Below are 22,684 nucleotides of genomic sequence, written 5' to 3'. Positions count from 1 at the left end.
TTCTTGATGACTTGTCACTTACGACTGGTGAGGTTTAATTTATTTTACAGTGCTGACATTCATATAGGATAAATAAGATTCAGAAAGTGGAACGGTTCAAACTCATATTTGGTGTAATACACTCTTGTTTCCTTTTCAGGCTGTGATGCCCCACTGGGTATGGTAACTGGAAGTATAGCTGATGCACAGATCACTGCATCAGACTATAAAGGTAAGTGTTTTGGTTCTGTTATGTTCACCAGTGCCGTTTGTTTATCATTCTTGAAGAAAAATGCATGACAGTGCAATGCTGATGCCATTGAGACGTAGTTCATGAGCAGTTCAGTCCTTTGGACGTGGTGGGCTCTTCACCTCATAGACAGGCCTTTCAATTTTCACATACTATCCTCAGCCACTTTATCAGTTGATTTAATAGAAATTTTGTAGCCGTAACCATCCAGCCTGGCAGTTGATTCATCAGCTAAGTATTTCTCTGGCATGCTTGTGCCTAGAAGTAGAAAGAGTAAGAGAATTTACCCCTGACCTAATTTGCTTAATTTAAAGTGTATACTCAATCTAGCCATTCCCAGCCCTACTCTTGGGTCCCACCTTATCTTACTAGAATCTGTCTAGATTGCACCTGGATCAGCCTGTGAATCTAACGTGCACAATACCTGGACACATAGGAAGTTCATGTTTTTTACATATGATTATAGAATTATCATGGCAATATACTAGTCAATAGAATCAATAATATTGTGGCAAAACTAAGTAATTAAATCTTTCATCTTCCTTTGTACAAATCAACTAGAAGATAAATTAGAATCTGCTGTTCTGGCTGACAACATATGAGGAACGTTCTGACTATAACTCACTAAATCAGTTGATGAAATGTACTTGCATTCAAACACCATTATAAATTGATAATTGTAGAACTAAATTAATGTGGAAGTGATTCAAGTGCAAGAGGGTGTGGTGGAAATTCCAGAATGAAATGTATTATTTGGTTCAGGTGATAGGGAGCTTGGCAAGCTGGACCTGACCTTGAGAATGCCTGTGTGTGCAGAGGATTGCTATAACCACTTAGCTTCGAATGCTTGTGTGACCTCAGTGCAGCAGGCAATTCAATAATTGGAGCAAATTGCCAGCATCAACTAGTCTTCAGGCAGTGAACACAAGATCTACCCCATGGATTGCCCTGATGCCCTTTTCACTGTTTGAGCAGTTAGAGGCCTGCTGGACTCTTTCTGAACTTTGTTGTAATGAAACATTTAGAAACAGGTTGAAAAAATATTTAAATAATTCAAATATCAAAAATCATCAATAAATCCATAATATTTTTCAACATTCAGCTTGTGAAAGATAAAATGATGCTAAAATATGCAAATGCACTTCCTTAATTAACCCTTTTCAGTGAGGTTCAGTAATTCCATTCATATGAATAAGGGTGTGCAGTGATGCAGCAACTATGACTGGTATTAAGGTGTGGAGACAGATAGAAAGTGCATCCGGCCCCACAGTATTATGGAACACCTCTGGCTTTTACCCGCAGGCAGCTATGTAATGTATAAACTGTGTACTGTTTTTAATTTTCTTATAAGTGATCTATCACTTTACTGATGGGTGAAGTGGGAAATCAGTTGTCTCCAGCACATTCCACAATTCTGCTCTGGAGTGCAGTGCAGGTGTCTGAAACCTACTGCAATGTGCACTGTAGCTAGTGCACTTTTCTCTTGGGTAGATATAATTACCAGCTAGCAATCAATGCAATCCAACTCATTAGCTGAAAATCTACTGAAAGTTTGTATTATTTCAAAGAATAATTTGTCTTCATTCTACCATTAGTCTTTTTCACTATCTATACAAGGGTATCTCTGCAGATAATTTTTGTATATGTAAAGCCTAAACACATAAAAAATTCTCAGGAAAAGAAAGGTACAAACAATAATACCCATTTTATAAATTACGTAGCTGTCTGTGAACACACATAAAATTCTTCTTTTCTGTTTAAGTTGCAAATAAACATAACGCAGAATTTTAACCTGTACAAATGTGGTTGAAGGTTAATATTTAAAGATTATCATTATTTGTCACTTGTATATACATTGAAACATACAGTGAAATATATTGATTTCTGTATGTTTTATTTATTTTGCTGCCATTTGCAGGTTTTCATTTGCATTTTGTTACCTTTATTAGATAACTGGGAGCCAAAGCTGGCGAGATTGAACAACCAAGCCAGGGTCAATGCTTGGAGTGTTGAAATGAAAAATTCGCCTTGGATCCAAGTATGTTCAAATTCCTACAAGTTACTGTATTGACAAGAACTCTTCTTAATCATGAAGGGCGCAGTATTTATGCATATAAACCTTACAGCATATTTAGAAATGTTTGGCAATTATATAAAAGCATGCTTAACTAAATGAGAAAAACTGATTTCAAAAGCCATAGATGAACTATTCTTGTCGACGTTTCAGGCCAAGACCCTTCATCAGGACCTGCTGAAGGGTCTCGGCCCGAAACGTCAAAAGTGATTCTCCTTGTAGATGCTGCCTGGCCTGCTGTGTTCCATCAGCATTTTGTGTGTGTTGTTTGAATTTCCAGCATCTGCAGATTTCCTCGTGTTTGATTAACTATTCTTTCATGTTTTCTACATGCCTCTTTATCTGATTGAAACTATGCATAACCATCTATATTTTTACTTGATTCCACTGAATACACAGTCACCTCTGAACTCTGTTGATTGCATGGTTACGTAGTAGATGCTGATCAATCTATAATTTCACTTTCATCCTAAACTTTCTGTTAGTCACAGGCCACTAACCCATGTGCAATTGGAGGATGCCCCTTTTAAAACTATTGCTCTTCAACTCTATAGAAATGTACTACCTGGAGAGCAATATAAACTTGGAAATGACTTCAAAAGAACCAATCTCACAAGTTCATAAGAAGTGGGTAATTGATATAGTGCCCTGGTTTAGATTTCTACTGCTATGCTGTGAGGTATTTCATTTTAGCAGTTTTTTGAAAAACCAGTGTATTCTGCTGGTAGAATGTTTTGGTTTTGGCTAAAGAAAAGAAGCCCTGTTACTTAGGAATATTTTGTCGACCAGTCAGGATGGTGGGATTGGGAGAAGTTTCTAGTGAGAGTGGGATGGAGAGAGATTTGTGAAGGACAGTGGTCTGGTTTGGGGTCCTTTGGCGGGAGCTGTGGAGCAGGACAGAAGGGAAGATGCTGCAGAATGCCACTGGAGAAGAGAGTCTTGTTTGCAAGAAGTGCTTTGTGCAGATGAATGGCTCCAAGGAGGAAGAGCCACTACTTCTGAGAGACAGCCTGTTTGTTCGAGATAGACTTTCAAGGGTGTTTAAATAGTGGCAGGTGCTTTCATGCAGACCATGGGTTTGGCACCGTGAGTGATGTCTATATCCAGCTTTTGGAAGAGATGAGCTCCAGCAGTCAAGTATACACTTTGACTACTCAAGTATACACTTCGACTAGTCTAAATGTAATGGGCCCTTTTCTTTTTTCTTCGTTCTTTATGTAACCCCTGGGTCGCCTCAGGCATCGCTCAAACTCGTTCTAGTCTAGGGGGAGCAGCCTTCGGCCCCGCCAAACTGGGTAATCAGCTGGTGTGGATGCTGTGTGATGTCCCCGCCTCGCCCAAAAAACAGACAGTACACCTTATGCGATTAAATGAGTACAATTTATAAAGATTACTATAACTAAGCGATTACTAACGATACAGTATATATGAAGAAGAAAAAAAAAGGCGCCAAACTTATCAAAGTCCAAACCACTTCGTGCACAACCGTTGGAGCTCAATTACTGAAGTCTTCTGGCATTCGATCCCCTCCGAACTCCTCGACCCGCCTCCTGGGACCACCCACGGTGGTCGACCAGACGCTCCACACTCCTCTGTCTCCGTCTCCTCTCCTCACCGAAACCTTGGGCCGGGGACCCCCGCTCGGGGTCCGTTCCGTCGCCCAGCTTCCAGCATCCCGTCCTCTCTCTCTCACTCCATCGTGCCGACTCCCCAAAATCCCCGCCAACAATCCGTTTACAGTCCCAAACAAGCTTCCAGCACTTATCATAACAAAGATGCCAGCATTCCTACTTTTAACAAAGGCGCCAGCATTCCTACTTTTAACAAAACAAAGACGCCATTTTGATTACATACACAGTAACAAAGGAAAAGAAGAAACCCCCTTTACATTTAAATAACTGTTTGCTAAAGCTGAACTTGGTAAATATATTATCCTTATAATTTTATGTGGTGTACAATCTGTTATTTCTTACCGACCAATAATTGTGTATGGGCAGTATTTACAAAGCATTCGCTAAAATCGAGGCTTCTTTAATCAGAACATCACAACAATCTTGTTTGGTTGAACCCCAAATCATAATGACCCTAGATATATAGTGTTTATGAAAGTTGGCCTTCTCACCACTGAGTCATGTGGCGATTAGCAAAGTTAGCTAACAAACTGAGTGTGTATATGAGCCCAGTGAGAGGGTTACACTAACAAGTAATCTAGTCTCCAACTTTCAGTGATTATGCACGTCCAATTCATCTTTAATGGATGTGGGAAAATAACGTCACTGATGTAGTGAAACCTTATCTTTTGATTTATGAATAGATTTCATAAATTACAGAATACAGGTTTTAAACCAATTCGTATTATTTTCAGATTTGAGATCTGAAGAACTTATATTCTCCAGATATGACCTCAACAACCTGTGCTCGGCTCTGGAACACTGATTAGTAAAACTAATTTAACCTCTTGGAAAGCTTACATTTATATTTTGATTGCAATTTTCTTTTTCTACTTTCTTTTTAATTACTAAAAATGCTTGTACTCATGTTTGTGATTCAGACAAACAATATGAATTGCTTAAGTAATTAATATACCATCTGGATGTAATTATGGTGTATAGGAGTTTTTGTTATTCAAGTCAAATTTATTGTCATTTAACTATATACAATGTGTAATAACGTATATAATCATATAATGTATACAGAAATGAGACAACATTAAAACACAGTAGTACACATAACACATGATAACTTATTCATCAGCAGTTAGTAAGAGTATTTAAAGACCTTTCTTTGATCATTTCTGATCTATGCCCAGTTTCAAACAATGAAGGAAGATGTTGTTTGAATCAACTATGTTTAGCGATTTATTGATATTTAGTTAACTTTCCTCTATTAGGTAGCTAATGCACGTGCATTGCTGTGGTATTACAGGTTGACCTGGAAAGGCCAATGGTGCTCACTGAGATTGCTACTCAAGGAGCGAGACAGGTTTTGGTGTCTTATTTTATTACAGCCTTTTACATTGAATACAGTGTGGATGGAATCAATTGGAAGTATTACAATGGAAACAGCAGGAGCAACAAACAGGTTAGTGCAAATTATTAAGTATAAATAATTTAGCATACAAGTAGGTATGTACAAAATACTACTTTGAGTGACAGCTGTAGCTTATTTGGTCTTATTTTTGCCTTACTAAAGTTTGCGGGTCCCACCCTGGAGGCTTGAGGATAAATATCTAAGTTCTTGTTTCGGTGAAATACTGAGGGTATGCTATGCTGCTGGAGTTGTCGCTGTTTGGAAGAGGTCTTTAATGAAACCCCCATCGTTCTTGCACAAAAAGATCCCGTGGACCTATACAGAATACCAGGAGAGTCATAGGTTTGAAGGAGTTGGATAGTCGTCCTTTTTGTGTCAGCCTGAAAAAAAAGTATTGAGAGATAAACAATAATAAAACATTGAAAGCAACCTGAATATCAAGCCTACAGTATATAAATTTCATCACTTCTGTGGCAGAAAAATTAGATACTCTCTAATTGCTTTGGTAAATTAATATTTATTGAGTTTAAGAACAAGCTGACTGATAGGATTGTTATTGTGGAGTCCAAAGGAGTTAGATTCAGGTACCATTCCATTGCATTCCAGTTTAAGTACTGATAAAATGCTGCACTTTCAGACATGTCTTGGTTTCTCAGACATACTAATAGGTCCAATGCAACTTTTAATGAACAACAGGGGAGATTTGTTTTCCTGTCCCACTCATTGCCTGACTATGTCATGGAGAAACTTGGTGCTTGGCTTCAGGCTGGTCCTGATCAACAAAATTGTTGGCAAATACAGTACATGATAGACAGACTTTGGCCACACATCCACATGGTGGACTCCACTCTGCAACATCAGCGGCTTATGTTATTATTAAAACAACCTTACACAATCTGAGTCATGGCACTGAAGAGTTGAAGGGGAAGTTTGGGCCCAAGTATTGCCTGCACTTTGAATTTCTATAGAGATTTTACCCACAAGTAAACTGGTTATTTTGGAATCTTCCTGGAATGAGATTCATGTTGGAGATGCTGGAGTCAAGACTCTGGTGAGCCCATCACTAAGACCTCCCCTGAGTACTTACCCAATGGTTCTTGGAGTTCCTGAAGTCCATCTGCTGCTCAACTTTAAGATTCAATCAAGTTTTAGAATCGGTGCCTGTCAATGAAGAATCTAACTTCAGTTTATCGAATCATAGAAACTTATTGCACAGAAATGGGGGGTGGGGGGAGATGGCATTTGGCCAAACATGCCTTCACCAGCCAAAAATCAATCTCAGATTTATCCTACTTGTTTCCTTTAGGTGCATCACCCCACAGATTACAACTTTTTTTTAAAGATGTAGTGAGAGTTTCTGCATCCATCACCCTTTCAGGCAGAGGGTTCCAGAGCCTATATCACTCGACAATTGTAATATTGTTCTCAATTTCCCTCTGACCTTTCTGCCGCGTAACCGATTCTATGTGCCCTAAGAACTGACCTACCCTTTAAAGACCTCTTGTAATTTTAAGCACCTTAGATAAATTTCAGAGTCTCTGTTGTTCTGAAGAAAACAACCCCAAAAAAGGCAGTAAATAGAAAAAAGGAGATTACAGATACCAAAGATCTGAACAGAAGTGCTGGAAATACCCAAGGTTGAGCAGCATTAGTTCTGACAAAGGACCATGGACCTGAAACATTAACTCTTTTTTTTCTGTATATACTGCCTGACCTGCTGAGTGTCACAGGCATTTTCTGATTTCACGCTCAATCGGGGAAGGCTCTCATAACTACAAGTCCCCACCCCAGCAACAGTCCTATAAATCTCCCCTGCGTCATCTTTGGCATTGTTTCTTGCTGTCCCAAAGGACTTCATTGCCAAAGAAGTAATTAAAAGTGTACTTAATGTTGTAAGTCAAGTAAAAGTGGAATTCACAAAAGTAGCTTGCAGTGCGTTTGTTTAATTTCTAAAATGTTATGTGCTCTCATTCCTTGTATAAAATTATTTCTTTTCTGTGATCCACCTGAAGATATTTAATGGAAATTCTGACAATTCAGGAATTAAGTTTAACAAGTTCGACCCGCCTATTATTGCAAGATACATAAAATTGTATCCAACATCCTTCAGAGAAAGACCAACTCTCCGCATGGAATTGTATGGCTGTGAAATAGACCGTGAGTATAAGTTTTGCTGTTTTGTGTTTTCCGTCTTCTACCCTAGGTCAGAATTGATATGTCAGGAAAGTAATGAACTAATTTAAAAAGAGCCTGATATATACATTAAAGGCTATAGCAATGAATAAAGATATCCTTTATCTACCCAGTCAATGCTTACCCTTTCTCTAAATTCCAGGAATACAAGCGTAATCTTGTATTTTCATTAAGATCAAATTTATTTGGACTGCCGTTATTTCTAATACCTACTATTTAATTACTTATTTTTGTTGTTCAAAGTGATGACCTTGCAGCTATGTACACTCAAATTCATGTTACAACTTCACGCGTTTACTTAGCAACTTCTCTTGATGATTTTATGTTCTTACTATTGTCACGTACTCCGTGACTGGGTTAAAGAACCATTAGAAATGGAGAACGCACTGGAGTCTGGTATTGATATAAACTAATAGTGTTTAGTAGTAACTAAGCAATACAGTAATATAAATGCAAATATATTAAACAGGTTAGCAATTTTATATATATAGTGTGTGTGTGTGTGTGTGTGTGTGTGTGTGTGTGTGTGTGTGTGTGTGTGTGTGTGTGTGTGTGTGTGTGTGTGTGTGTGTGTGTGTGTGTGTGTGTGTGTGTGTGTGTGTGTGTGTGTGTGTGTGTGTGTGTGTGTGTGTGTGTGTGTGTGTGTGTGTGTGTGTGTGTGTGTGTGTGTGAGTCAGTCAGTCAGTCAGTCAGTCAGTCAGTCAGTCAGTCAGTCAGTCAGTCAGTCAGTCAGTCAGTCAGTCAGTCAGTCAGTCAGTCAGTCAGTCAGTCAGTCAGTCAGTCAGTCAGTCAGTCAGTCAGTCAGTCAGTCAGTCAGTCAGTCAGTCAGTCAGTCAGTCAGTCAGTCAGTCAGTCAGTCAGTCAGTCAGTCAGTCAGTCAGTCAATAGGAACAGAACTAGGCTCTTTCAAACCTAACAGTAAATGGGTGCAGTCTTACGATGATGAAGAGAGTTCAGTTCAGTTCGAGGTAGTTAGTTAAGTAACGTTGGGGAGAGAGAGAAGTGAGCTGATGCCATTGATCTTCCCGTTATCTTCTGAAATCCTGCTGTAGTCACCGACTATGACCATAACACATATGACTGTTTTTCAGTGGTGGAATTATCACCCAGGCAAGGATGGACACACAAATAGTTCAACATAAGCTTCAGTACCCTGTGAATCCACAGGTACTTCAACAACTTGGAACACAGGCAAACGGGACAGCTGCCTCTTCTAGGCTTTTAATACCAGTCCCAGTTTCAAATTCCAGGTTCTCCAGATCCTCCCAGCTACTCTCTGGGAAACTCCCATCTGGAACAAACTCAACCTTGTGGGTTAAAATAACCTTGTCTGCCAACCCAGCAGACTCCCACAAGGTAGCAGCATCCTTTTCATCTAGGTAAGCCCTTACATCATTGGGAACACACTCCTTAAATTCTTTAATTACAACCAGTTCTTTCAAGCTATAAAAATCACCAGGGTCCAACACTGGACCTCCCAGCTGCCATATCTTCCTCTCAAACTGTCTCTGTCTTTCTGCTTCCTCAGCCTCCAGCTGTTTTACTCACAACTCAAACTCCCTTTGCTTCTCCTCAGCCTTGAGTCTTAATCTTTCCATCTGAACCTGGGTCTCAAACCCACTAGGTTTACTTTCAGGAAACAACTCCAACTCCTCTACTTTAAACACTCACTCAAATACATAAAACTCAGCTATGACCCTCTGCATCTGTGACCTCCTCGTTGTCGATTTCATCTTCGTAAGTTTCAACTTTTTTTTCAATACTCAACAGCTCCAAACTTCTGGCATCCTCTAATGCCTCAGAGGTTGGCGCCTCCAAAAATTTATCAACATCTATTTCTGCTATTTTTCCACACAACCAAATCAAATAAGGGAATTTCCCCAATCAATTCAAACAAGCCCTCACACAATTCTGTTCAAATCCTGGACGCAGGCCCCAATTTTGTCACATACCCCGTGACCGGGTTTAAGAACCATTAGAAATGGAGAATGCACTGGAGTCTGGTATTGATATAAACTAATAGTGTTTATTAGTAACTAAGCAATACAGTAATATAAACGCAAATATTATTAAACAGGTTAGCAATTTTATATGTGTGTATGTGGAAATAGGAACAAAAATAGGCTCTTTCAAACCTAGGGGTAAATGGGTACAGTCTTATGATGATGAAGAGAGTTCAGTTCAGTTCGAGGTAGTTAGTTGAGTAACATTGGGGGGAGAGAGAAAGGTGAGAGGTGAGCTGATGCCATCGATCTTCCCGTTATCTTCTGAAATCCTGTTGTGGTCACCGACTATGACCATAACACGTACGACCATTCTTCAGTGGTGAAATTATCACCCAGGCAAGGATGGACACACAAATAGTTCCCCACTGGTCGCACCTTTTCACACTGTGAGCCACTGATCAATTCCCCGAATCAATCCTTCAAAACCCCACCTTCTTGTGGGTGCAACGAAGCTCATTCAGTGTCCGAACTGTGTGTCTTGTGGTATGTCTGAGTCCAGCAGCTGACCTGGTATTTATCTCCACATATTGGACACCAGCTGTCCATCAACCTGCTCTGCCCTCCTCTCTCTGCAAGAGTTTTACAAGCAGGCAAGTGTCCTTGTGAAAGGTAAACAAACTGCCGAGAAACCATAACATCAATCTTCCGAGCATTCTTTGCCTCTCTCTCTCTCTCTCTCAGCTCAAACAGTGTCCAAAAGCCAGTCTCATTCTCCCGACATTTTAAAGTGATTGTCCACAGAAAATATGAACCCTAGGGGTACATAACACTATGAATTATTATTATTATCATTATCCCAAATAATCAGATAAATGGCTTTCTATTATGTGATCAGAATGACAGATTAAGGGCTTGCAAAAGTCTTTTTGATACAGTCACATTAGAAATCCACAATGATTTTCTCTAAACAGTCCAATATTTCCTAAGTGTTCAGTCACTCCAATTTTAATTACCGTAGATTTCGCACTACAGAGCGCACCTGATTAAAAACCGCTGGCTCTAATTTTAGAAAGAAAATCAATTTTGTACTTGTACAAGCTGCACCGGATTTTAGGCCACAGGTGTCCCACATTGTAATATGAGTTATTTACACAGAAAGATATTACACGTGAGGATTTTTTAACTTTTAATTAAATCCGTATGGTAACATAAACAAATACATATTGCAAATGCCTTTAACTTAAAAGCAGCGTTTTTGCTCGGGTCTAATGTGCTCGGCTAATGTGCTCGAGTCTAACGTGCTCGGGTCTAACGTGCTCGGGTCTAATGTGCTAGCGCAAACCGGTATTTCCCACAAGACCGCGGCAAAACCGGATGTGATGTCATAGTATCTCGGGATGTACAGAAAACAAATAGATAGATACTTTATTCAACTAGAAAATACTAACAAATGAATTACTAAGCAAAAATATTATAAACTAAATAACTGCCATAAAGGCAGCACAATGCTTTTCTTCGAGTGTTTTCCATGTTGATGAGGGTGAGTACAAATGACTGATTTACAATAATTTAATTGTGAAAGTGCGCTTGATTTATCGTACAATTTCATTGGACCTCTGTGAACTACTCATCAATTTTATTGGTGTACTGTTACGAGGCAAAATGTTTTTGGCGGCACGAAAAAAAACCATGCATTAGCTGCACCGTAGTAAAGGCCGCAGTGTTCAAAGCTGTTCAAAGCGTGGGGAAAAAGTAGCGGCTTATAATCCGACATCTATGGTATTGAGTCCATTAACTTCTCCCTGTCATATTAGTAGGTTTTCTTTTTTTTTCTCATCTTTCTTAAATAATTGATTTACATTGACAATCTAAAGGGGGAATTCCTGAGTTGTAAAATTTCAAGAGGTTTCTTAGAATTTTTTCCCTACAAACTGTGAAAATCAAGTCCAGGTCATTAGGTTCCTGTGGGTTGGGTGATAGTCATCTATTTCCCATTACTCTGGCAAATCAACAATATATAATTTTCCTCTGTGTTTTTGTTGATTAACTAACTTCATATCTGCACATGCATTCTCCTTTAATCAATTTTGCTAATGTCTATTATAAGGTATTTAAAAAGTTTAAAAAGTTCCTATTTATATAAACATGCTTTTAAAAAAACTCAGTTTTGAGTGGATGTTAGTCAAAAATACTGTCTTCAACAAATCCTAGTTTATGAAATTATGAAAGAGGAGAATACAATTACAGGTGTCCCCAGTTTTTCAAACATTTGCTTTACAACAGCTCGCTGTTACGAAAGACCTATATTAGTACCTGTTTTCGCTAACCAAAGAGGATTTTCGCTTTTACGAAAAAAAAGACTCCAGCTTTATACGTGTGTTTACCCTGAGAAAGACTACCATGACCATGAAGCCTTGTGCGGGCAGTTGTGTGCGCACACGTGTATTTGGAGGGGATTTTTTTCCCCTCCAAATCAATTTTGGCTCGCTGTCTTCCCGATTCTGAAACTACACCGTACATACGATATTTCCACTTTATATAGGCTTTATATTTATCATATCATTCCTGCTTTTACTATATGTTCGTGTTATTTGGTATGATTTGGTAGGTTATTTTTTGGGTCTGGGAATGCTCAGGAGTTTTTCTCATATAAATTAATGGTAATTGCTTCTTCGCTTTATGACATTTCAGCTTACAAATGGTTTCACAGGAATGCTCTACCTTTGGATAGCGGGGGAAACCTGTATATAATTAATCGTAGATTCTAAAAGTCATAGAAACTGATTTCACTAATCAGTCATCACAGTTTTCATTTAGATAATAAGTATGTTGGTATTCATTTTTCATTAGAATTTAGTGGAATGTTAGATTCAAAATATATAGATTTATTTATTATTTATACATGCACATTGCTTTTCAGATTGCTCACAACCATTGGGAATGAAGAAAGGAATTATTTTAAATGATCAGATAACTGCTTCATCTTTGCTGTCTTCATGGTGGAGTACTTGGTCACCACAACTAGCACGTCTGGACCTAAGCGGCAGAATTAATGCATGGAGACCTGATGTACGCAGGAAATCTAATCTGTGTCCTCTTGCTGCCAAATATTCTGTATAGCTGTCCAAATTAATTCAAATTGTTCTATTTATTTGTTAAGTTAACATATGTAGGTATTATTTCCCTTCAGATGTGTTTGTTAATTCAAATTGTTAAAGCTAATACTAAAATGCTTTGTGAAGATAAACACAAGTTTTGTATTCCATTGGTGGAGTAGGTTGTTTGATTTACTGCTTTTGATGAATTAGAGATTGTTATTTTATAATTTGGGTTTACTAAGCCTCAACAGTAACTGTCCCTTTGGCTCCTAGTTCTGAATGAAAACTAAAATAAATTGAATGAAACAATTTATTTACATCAGAAAATTATAACTTTACTTTTAAGATGGGTGAGGAGGAGGAATCAGGGGTCTACAGACCAATTAGCCTAACTCACTATCTGGAAAGTACTTGCGTCTATAATTAGGTTAGAGCATATATGTCAAACTCAAGGCCCGCGGGCCAAATCCGGCCCGCGGTGGAATTATCTTTGGCCCATGAGATAATATCTAATTACTATTAAAGCTGGCCCCAGTAATCGAAGCGCCTATGGCGTATGATATGGCTAATGCTGAGTTTATTCAGGTACCAGGTTTTCAGGGTTTTGAGTGTTTATTCGGCAGTCTTGCTCGGCAGTCTTCTTCATAAGAAACGGAATTTGTAAAGTGAAACACTTTGTAGTTATAGCAGAGACTGAGACACATGAGAGCAGGCTGAAAAAACGGAGGCAACGAAAGCTGCGTTTGCACGCGTCTGACTGATCCGGCCTGCATGAAGCTGCATTTTGCTCAATCCGGCCTGTGACCTAAAATGAGTTTGACACCCCTGGGTTAGAGCGAACACTCTGAAATGTTCCATCTTATCAGAGAGACTCTATGAATTTGTAACTACTAGATCAGATGGATACATAATTGGCTTGATGATAGGAAGAAGCGGAGGGTGACGCTAGAAGGTAGTTTCTTGGACTTGGAGGCCTGTGATTAGTGGTGTGTCACAGGTTCCATATTGGGATCATTGTTGTTCATCATTTGTATAAAAGATTTGGAAGAGAAGTGGTTAGTAGACTTTCGGACAACATAGTGGTGTCATATACAGTGCAGGAGGTAATCAAAAATTGGAGATGATCTTCCTCAGCCTGCTTCCATGCTGTATTGCTCTATTATTCTGTATCTTATATCTGTTCTGCAGAGGATATTGGCCAGGATGGAATTTAATAATTGAAAAGTCCATTTGCACCCGAAGTCAGAACAAAGTGAAGTATAAAAGTTGTACATGGCAGGATTAAGTGACAAGGAGTTATTAATAGTCAAATGATGCTATGAATTTCAATATCTTATTATTTGATCCAGGAACTGAATAAAAATCAATGGCTTCAGGTTAACCTTGGAAAGAAAATGAAGATAACTGGTATTATTACACAAGGGGCCAAGTCTTTCACCACCACAATGTTTGTACAAAGTTATGCAATCCATTTCAGCTTTGATGGAAAAATATGGATGCCATATACAGATCAGTCAAGTGGAAATGAAAAAGTAAGTTTGTAGTTCATTAGCATCAATGAAACACAATGTTTAGTGTGACATTAGTAGCATTTTTCCATGTGTGCAAAGTATTTTATATTTAAGGTTAAATTACATGCAGCATTTAAGTTGGTCTATGGTTGCTAATAACTAGGTCAGATTCAGCTTTAAAACTATTTATTATCAAACAGCTTACTTAGACTCTCAGAGGAAGAATGAATTCACGAGGAAGTGCAAGAATACTGCTCATGCGGGCAGTAAAGATGAATTTGATTATAAATTAGCATATTTAAGTGGTTAACAATCAAAAACAGAGAAACTAAATGAATTAAATTATGTATATTATATTAGTAAAGCTATTAGTAGTAGTTATTTAGTATTATTAGAAATACTAAAACTGAGTTTGGTGTTTCTCCAAGTTTTGAATTTCAAAATTTATGGGAGAGAAGTATCTTCTCTACTGAAAGTGTAAGTCTAAAGATTTTCCGATTAAAATAGTTTTAATAGATATCATTTTCATTTCACAGATATTCGTTGGAAATACTGATTATTATGGACACAAGAAAAGCTACATTAGTCCTCCCATTTCTGCCACATATATCCGTATAATTCCAAAAAGTTGGTACAACAGCATTGCACTCCGAATAGAGCTCATCGGATGTGCCATTGAATGAATATTTTTGCAAGTGTATTTGTGGAAGAACTACTTGTACAAAAAGATTTTTCTAATTGAAACCATCAGTGCATTTTTGGGGAATTCAACATTCACTGTGGATAAATAAATTTTGATGTGAAAAATTCAAGTAAATTTTCATTTGTTTATGATATATCCTATGTTGATTGTAAATAATGCAAGAAAGAACAGATATGATTAGCCTGGGAGAAGAAGAATGAAATGAGAGGGAGGATCTGGGGAATGATTGGTAATATCACATTAGAGGGCGTATAGTGTATATGATTATTTTGTATAAAGGTAAATTATATTCCTGGAATTATAAATACATATGTTGTGAATAAAATAAGCTTTAAAGTTAAATATTTGGTGAATTATTATTAAGAATATAAAGAAGACATTACTATCCATATATGATCAAAGGAGAATATGACTGTTGCACTACAATACTGTATTGTCATTTTATGAATGTGGCTATGATCTAAATATGTATAAGACAGCCTCTAACCTAATGGCATTGAAATTGAATTTTCTAACTTATAGCATTAAATGGAAGTGGAATTAGAGTGGTTGGTCACAAGGAGATCCTGGCTGTTATGGCAGATGGAGTGAAGTTTCTCTATGAAGCAATCTCCCAATCTGTGTTGAGTCTCATCGAGGTAAAGGAAGCCACATCAGGAGCACTGGATGCAAAGAAATGACAAAGATGGATTCACATGTGAAGTGCTGCCTCACCTAAATACTGTTTAAGGCCCTGAATGGTGGTAGGGGCAGGTATAACATTTGGAATAGTTGCAGTGATAAGTGTTTGGTTGGAGATCAGTGGGGAGGGATTAGAGGACGAGGGACTCACGGAGAGAGCGACTCCTGCAGAAAGCAGAGAAGGGAGGGGAAAGGAAGATGTGCCTGGTGGTGAGATCTCATTGAAGATAACAGATGTTGTAGAGTATGTTATATTAGCTTTGGAGGTTGTGGACAGGAACCTTTGCTGTGGGGGAGGGGAATGGGATGAGGGCAGATGTGTGGGAAATGGAGGAGATGTGAGTGAGGACTGCATTAATAGCAGTGGAGGGGAACCTCTAATTTCTGATAAAGCAGGACAACCTGGAATAGGAAGTGTCACCCTCAGAACAGATGCAGTAGAGACGGAGGAACTGAAAAAAGGGAATAGTATCCTCACAAGCAACATCATGGGAAGCAATATTATCAAGGTAGCTGAGGAAATCAGTGGGTTTGTAAGAGGTGTTGGTGAATAACCTGTCTCCGGAGATGGAGACAGATCAAGAAAGGGGAGGTGTCAGAGATGGATCAAGTGAACTTGAGGACAGGTGGTGAAGTTGATAAAATTGTTAAGCTTTACATGGGTGCAGGAATTCAGGTCACCAATGTAACAAAAGAGTTGGGAAGCATTACCTGTGTAGGTTTTGAATGTGGACTGTTCCACCTAGCCAACAAAAAGGTTGGCACAGCTTGGACCCATAAGCTGGTGAGCCAGATGACATCAGTGAGGAAATTATTGGAATGTATTCTATGTGATCAGATATATATGCATTGGATAAACGGGGCCTAATTAAGAATAGTCAATGTGGCTTTGTGTGTGGTAGATCATGTCTAACCAATCTTAGATATTTTTTTTGAAGAGGTTACAAAGAAAGTTGATGAAGGAAAGACAATGGGCATTACCTACATGGATTTTAGCAAGGCATTTGACAAAGTCCCACATTAAGAAGGTTTGGTCACTTGCATTCAGAATGAAGTAGTAAATTGGATTCAATATTTGCTTAGAGAGAGAAGCCAGAGAGTGATAGTAACTAGTTGTCTGTCCAACTGGAGGCCTGTGCCGAGTGGTCTGCCTCGGGAATCAGTGCTGGGTCCATTGTTTGTCATCCCAATTAACAACCTGAATGATAATGTGGTAAACCGGATCAACAAATTTGTGGATGATACCAAGATTGGGGGTGTAGCAGACAGGAAGGTCCCAAAAGCCACTGGCACAGTACAGTAGTTTTGTGCCATCAAAGTTAATCCTATGGTCATTGTAAATGCAATGTTCTGCTACTGCCTGGGAAAGGAAGTCATTGACATAGAGGAAATAAAGTTTGACAATGATGAAGGTCTCGCTCTAAGTAAGAACTGAAATTAGATTGTAAACAAGGTGGGAGAGCAGAAACCTAATTGGATGAAGACTAATCAATCAGGAGGGACAGACTGGGGGAGGGGGAGTATAAATGCCTCCGGACTATACATGCCCAAGTATCATCCTTAATGAAGATGGCAGAGTTGGTCATCAAAAGATTGGTTATAATTGTTAACCGTACCCGGCTGAAAGCCAGAGAAGAGTTTATTTGTCAGAGTAGGACTTTACTTCCTGGAGTCGAGGAGAATGAGGAAAGATTTGATATACAAAGCTGAGGGGTTTAGATAGGACAAATGCAAATAGATTTTTTTTCCACTGAGGTTGGGTGAGACCTGAGCTAGAGGTCATGGGTTATGAGTGAAAGATAAAATATGCAAGGGGAACGTGAGGAGAAACTCCTTCACTTAGAAGGTGATTCAAGTGTGGAATGAGCTGCCAATGGAAATGGCGGATGCAGGTTGGATTGCAACATTTAAGAGACATTTGGTTAAGTACATGGATGGGAGGTGTATGGAGTGCTTTGGCCCAGGTGTGGGTCAATGGGGCTATGTAAAAATAACAGTTTACATGGACCAAAGGGTCTGTTTCTGTGCTGTAGTGCTCTATGAATGTCCATGTCTACCTTAGTTCTGGAGAAAGTGGAAGAAGCTGAAACGGACATTGGAAGTTTACTTGTAGTTCTGGCAGAGGAGGATGATAGTGGAGAGGACATTGTTTGGGTCTGTTATCAAGAAGAAACAGAGCATTTAAGCCTTCCTTCTGGGGCATAGAAGTGAGCAGGGATTGGATTTCTGTGGTGAAAATGAGGTGTTCAGGGCCAGCCAGGTAAATGAATATTGTTGAAGTGGTTGAGAGTATGTTAACTGTCACAGATGTAGGTGGGAAGAAATGGATCTAAATGTTAATTCTCTTTCCCTTTCCAGATACTGTCTGACTAGTGAGTGTTTCTAGTATTTTCTGCTTTTATTTCAGATTTCCAGCACCTGCCCTTTATTGATTTTCAGTGATTGGAAGCTAAGCCTTTGCTGTTTTCTCCTTTACCTATTCAATTATGGTATATTGTTGCAGCACTGGAGGCCGATCAGTCTATCATGTCCTTCATGGTTCTGTATCAGAGGAACTCACTAGTTCCATTTCCTGGGTTCTTCTCTGCAGCCTTTTCTCTCCATATATATCCCTCTCAGTTACAATACAACCCACCTCTACCACATCCACAAACAATATCTTCACATTTAATGTTTCAAATACATCACGTTACTGGATTTTCCTCAAGCCTGTCTTAATTGTAGCTTCCTTTTTTAAAATATATATTTGACTTCTGATCCTTAAACCTACTCTCCCCCCCCACACACTGAACGTATCAGATTCTTACCACACCCTCTGTTCAGATGTTACCTCAGCCTTAAAGAAAACAGGTTTAGCCTCTCTAATCTATCTTCCTTCCTGTAACACGGTGACTAGAATCAGAATCAGGTTTAATATCACCAGCACAGGTCACCAAATTTGTTAACTTTATGGCAGCAGTACAATGAAATACATGATCAATAGAGTATAAGTGTGTGTGTGTGTGTGTGTGTGTGTATCTCTCTCTCTCTCTCTCTCTCTCTCTATATATATATATATATATGTATATATACGGTATATATATATAGTTACGGATTCAGCAACAATACATATATAAGTGAGGCAGGGTTTTTATAACAAATAAAACATTTATTAAACACTGAAAAACAAACCTCCAAAAGTAAACAAACAACTAATCAGCTGCTGTGCGGCAGCTTAAACAGTTCTTAAAGGAATAAAGCGAAAACAGTTCTTAAAGCGATGTTGCAAAAACAGTTCTTCAAAGTAGTACTGCAGAAGTTCAAAATGCTTACAGTCCAATTAAAGGAGAGACTTTTTAGACGATTTAAATTCTCTTTCACGTTGTGTTGTTGCGGTTCCCAGTCAAACTATACTTTTCCTGGAGAATTTATGAAGATGAAAATGAAACGGCTTAAAGGCACCGACCGTTCCTTTACAAAACTGTACCCAACCCTTTCTGCTATTATTTGCAGGGGTTAGCACAGGCACAGCCAACAAATTCCTTCCGAATAAAGATCAAACAAGGTCGAACCTGTTTCACCGTTGAAATCGACTTTCCTCGATCTTTTAGCTCCCGAACTCCGATCTTCACTCTTCACTGATTTTTAACTGGCAGTATTATAAAGAAATTGCCGGCAATGGCCTTTTAAACTTTAGGCATTAAATAAAACTCCACCTTTCAACCAAACTGCTTCATAATATTGGACCACGCAGTGGCATGGAGTCAAAATGGCAAATCCAGTCACGAACTGCCCCTCCTCACAGGGAAGGGTCCTCCTTTTATACCCTGTGAGAAAAACCTGTCACATGACCTCTACTGGTGGGGAAAATGACATCACTCCACCATCACAAGACCACTACCTGAGGTCCAGCATATCTTCAACACCACTGTCACATGACAAGTACATGATACACACGGGTACGTAACTATATATATATATACACACACATATACATTATGTGTGTGTGGAAAACTAAATAGTTCAGTTAAATAAGTAGTGCAGAAACAGAAAGAAAAGAGTAGTGAGGTAGTGTTCATGAGTTCAATCCTGCCGAAGGGTTTTCGGCCCAAAATGTCGACTGTTATATAGATGTTGCCTGGCCTGCTGAGTTCCTCCAGCATTTTGTGTGTGTTTCATGGATTCAGTGGCCATTTTGAAATCAGAGGGGACGATGCTGTTCCCGGATCGCTGAGTGTGTGTCTTCAGGCTTCGGTACTTCCTTCCTGAAGGAGGGTTATGTCCTGGGTGGTGGGAATCCTTCATGATGGACACTGCCTTTTTAAAGCACTGCTCCTTGAAGATTTCTCAGATATTAAAAAGGCTAGTACTCATGATGGAGCTGACTAATTCTACGAGTTACTGCAAAATTTACTGCTGTTCATTTCGACCTTGTACAGTAGCCCCCTCCCCCTTTACCAGACTGTGATGCTGCCATGGTACATTTGTAGAAGTTTTTGAGTGAATTAGTTTCTAAAGCAAATCTCAAACTCCTAATGAAATATAGCAGTTGTCTTGCCTCTGTATCATTATCATCATCATCATCATCATCAGGTGCCATGCCCAGTTTGAGTTTTGACTGCCATGGCCCACACACTCCTGTTTCGGGTCAAGTGGATCAATTCATTGGTATCCATTTCCAGTTCTCTGGCTGCTGTCTCCATCATCATTTGTTTTTGCCTTCCTCTTGCTTTCTTCCCGTCAATCTTTCCCATAATCACCATGCATTCTAACTCCTCTTTCCTAATCACATGTCCAATGAAGTTACATTGCCTTTTCATCATCTCATACATTATTTCTCTTTTTGTGCTTGCTCTGCTCATGACATCCTTGTTAGATATTCATTTTGTCCGTGATATTCTTTGCATCCCCCTCAAAAACCACAACTCTGCTGCTTCGTTTCCTCATGTTATTAGATATTGTCCAACATTCTGAGCCATATAACATAACTGGGTAAACGTAACATTTCAGTACTCTGAGGCGGATTGTCATGCCTAGTTTAGTGTTGGTCGTAAAGGTGTCTTTTGCCATCCCTATTCTTCTTTTGGTGTCCATGTCGCACCTGCCATCTGATGTCACCCAGCTTCCCAAGTAGCAAAAGTTCTGTACTTGTTTTATGTCTTCCCCGTTTATTCTCAGCCTGCAGATAGGCTTCTCCTTTTTTGAAGTCACCGTACATTCTGTCTTTTTCCAATTAATCGATAGACCCATTTTTGCACTTTCTTCAACAACTATATCAATTAAGTTTTGTGGTTCTTCCTCCATACTTGCAATTAACACAGTGTCATTCGCATATCTGAAATTATTGATGTTTTCACCGCCAACTTTGGTTCCCAAGATGTCTCTTATTTTTTGTGATATTGTTTCACTGTACACATTAAACAAATCAGGGGAGAAAACACACTCTTATTTAACGCCTCTCTTGATTTTCGTAAACTGATTCACTTCTCCATCTATTCTTACAGTGGCAGTTTGTTCCCAGTACAGATTTCTGATTAGGTGGAGGTCTTTTGAACCTAGATTTAGAGTTTCCTGTAATATTTCAAATAACTTATTGTGCCTCTTTATAGTTGTATCAATATGTTCCGTACAGGTTAGGTCCTCAGAGATATCGACTCCCAGGAACTTGAAACTGTTCACTCTCTCCACTTCTGATCCCTCTAAGGATTGATTTGTGTTCCCTCATCTTACCCTTCCTGGTCCACAGTCAGCTCTTTGGTCTTGCTGACGTTGAATGCAAGGTTGTTGCTGCGACACCACTCAACTATCTGGTATATCTCGCTCCTGTACGCCTTTCGTCACCATCTGAAATTCTGCCAGCAATGGATGTATCATCAGCAAATTTACAGATGGCACTTGAGCTGTGCCTAGCCACATAGACATAGATGTAGAGAGAGTAGAGCAGTGGACTAAGCACACATCCCCCTGAAATGCCAGTGTTGATCATCAGCAAGGTGGAGATGCTATTTCCTATCCATACAGATTGTGGTCTTCTGGTTAGGAAGGCGAGGATTCAGTTGCACAGGGGTTTTCAGAGGTCTAGATTCTGGAGTTTTTCAATCAGGACTGTAGGAATGATGTTATTAAATGCTGAGCTATAGTCAATAAATAGCATCCTGGTGCCGGTATTTGTATTGTCTAAGGCGGCGTGGAGAGCCATTGAGATCGCGTCTGCTGTAGACTTTAGGAATAGGCAAATTGCAGTGGGGTTTCACAGCAAATGGGGTTCAGTTGAGGTTGGATCTGTGATATATGCTCAAAGTTACATACGTATTTGCATTTTTAACATACAGTACTTTCCCAACCTGCCCTGCCAGTTTCAATGATTTGTACACTCATACCCTCAGGTCCCTGTTTCTGCATTCCTTTTAGAATAGTTTCTATACAGCCCCCTTTCATCCTTCTTACCAAACATAATCACCTCACGTTTGTCCGAATTCCATTAGCTGCTGTGACATTAAACTCCTCCTGTTACCCCCCCCAAAAACGAGATCCGAATTACTACAACACACACAAAATGCTGGTGGAACACAGCAGGCCAGGCAGCATCTATAAGGAGAAGCACTGTCAACGCTTCGGGCCGAGACCCTTCGTTTCAGTTAGTCCTGATGAAGGGTCTCGGCCCGAAACATCGACAGTACGTATTCCTCTAGATGCTGCCTGACCTCCTGTATTCCACCAGCATTTTGTGTGTGTTGTTTGAATTTCCAGCATCTGAGATTTCCTCGTGTTTGCTCTATCCGAATTGCTACGTTCGGCTGAGTCATCCGTTTATAAGTAAACTTCTTTTACATGCACACGGGTAAACTTTTAAGAGCAACCATGCTTATTCTAAGCGCCTTATGCTCTTGTAATTAGGAGAGACAATCAAATTGCCTCTTATGCTTGATAATACTAAAAGCGTCAATAAGTTGGTTCAACAGTTGCCGGATTGATTGGGAAGGCTTGGTGTTCGAAGCGCTTACACCGAGACCGAACAGCAGAGACGCCAGAAACCCGGCTTGTGTTCCCCCCCCCCCCCCCGCCCCCGGCTCTCAGATGACGTCCCGGGCCCGTCACGCCTCCAGGCCGTCAGATGACGTCCCGGGCTCGTCACGCCTCCTGGCCGTCAGATGACGTCCCGGGCCCGTCACGCCTCCTGGCCGTCAGATGACGTCCCGGGCTCGTCACACCTCCTGGCCGTCCGATGACGTCCCGGGCC

At 39.6% G+C, this 22,684-nt stretch overlaps 1 protein-coding gene across 2 annotated transcripts in view; it reads left to right on the top strand.

Moving 5' to 3' along the window:
- Nucleotides 1-15,126, top strand: part of f5 (coagulation factor V) — a 75,796-nt gene extending 60,670 nt beyond the window's left edge. For both annotated transcript variants that reach the window (XM_073045501.1, XM_073045499.1), the window contains exons 19-25: nt 140-211; nt 2,179-2,267; nt 5,229-5,384; nt 7,346-7,490; nt 12,393-12,541; nt 13,920-14,102; nt 14,618-15,126. In XM_073045501.1, the coding sequence (XP_072901602.1) occupies nt 140-211; nt 2,179-2,267; nt 5,229-5,384; nt 7,346-7,490; nt 12,393-12,541; nt 13,920-14,102; nt 14,618-14,764 (941 nt within the window). In that variant the 3' untranslated portion in view covers nt 14,765-15,126. The remainder of the gene's footprint in view (nt 1-139; nt 212-2,178; nt 2,268-5,228; nt 5,385-7,345; nt 7,491-12,392; nt 12,542-13,919; nt 14,103-14,617) is intronic.
- The last annotated feature ends 7,558 nt before the right edge of the window (nt 15,127-22,684 follow it).

The sequence above is a fragment of the Hemitrygon akajei genome, chromosome 5 (assembly GCF_048418815.1).
Source record: "Hemitrygon akajei chromosome 5, sHemAka1.3, whole genome shotgun sequence".
Classification (NCBI taxonomy): Eukaryota; Metazoa; Chordata; class Chondrichthyes; order Myliobatiformes; family Dasyatidae; genus Hemitrygon; species Hemitrygon akajei.
The sequence above is the reverse complement of the archived record's forward strand: the minus strand, read 5'-3'. Positions and strand labels throughout refer to the sequence as shown.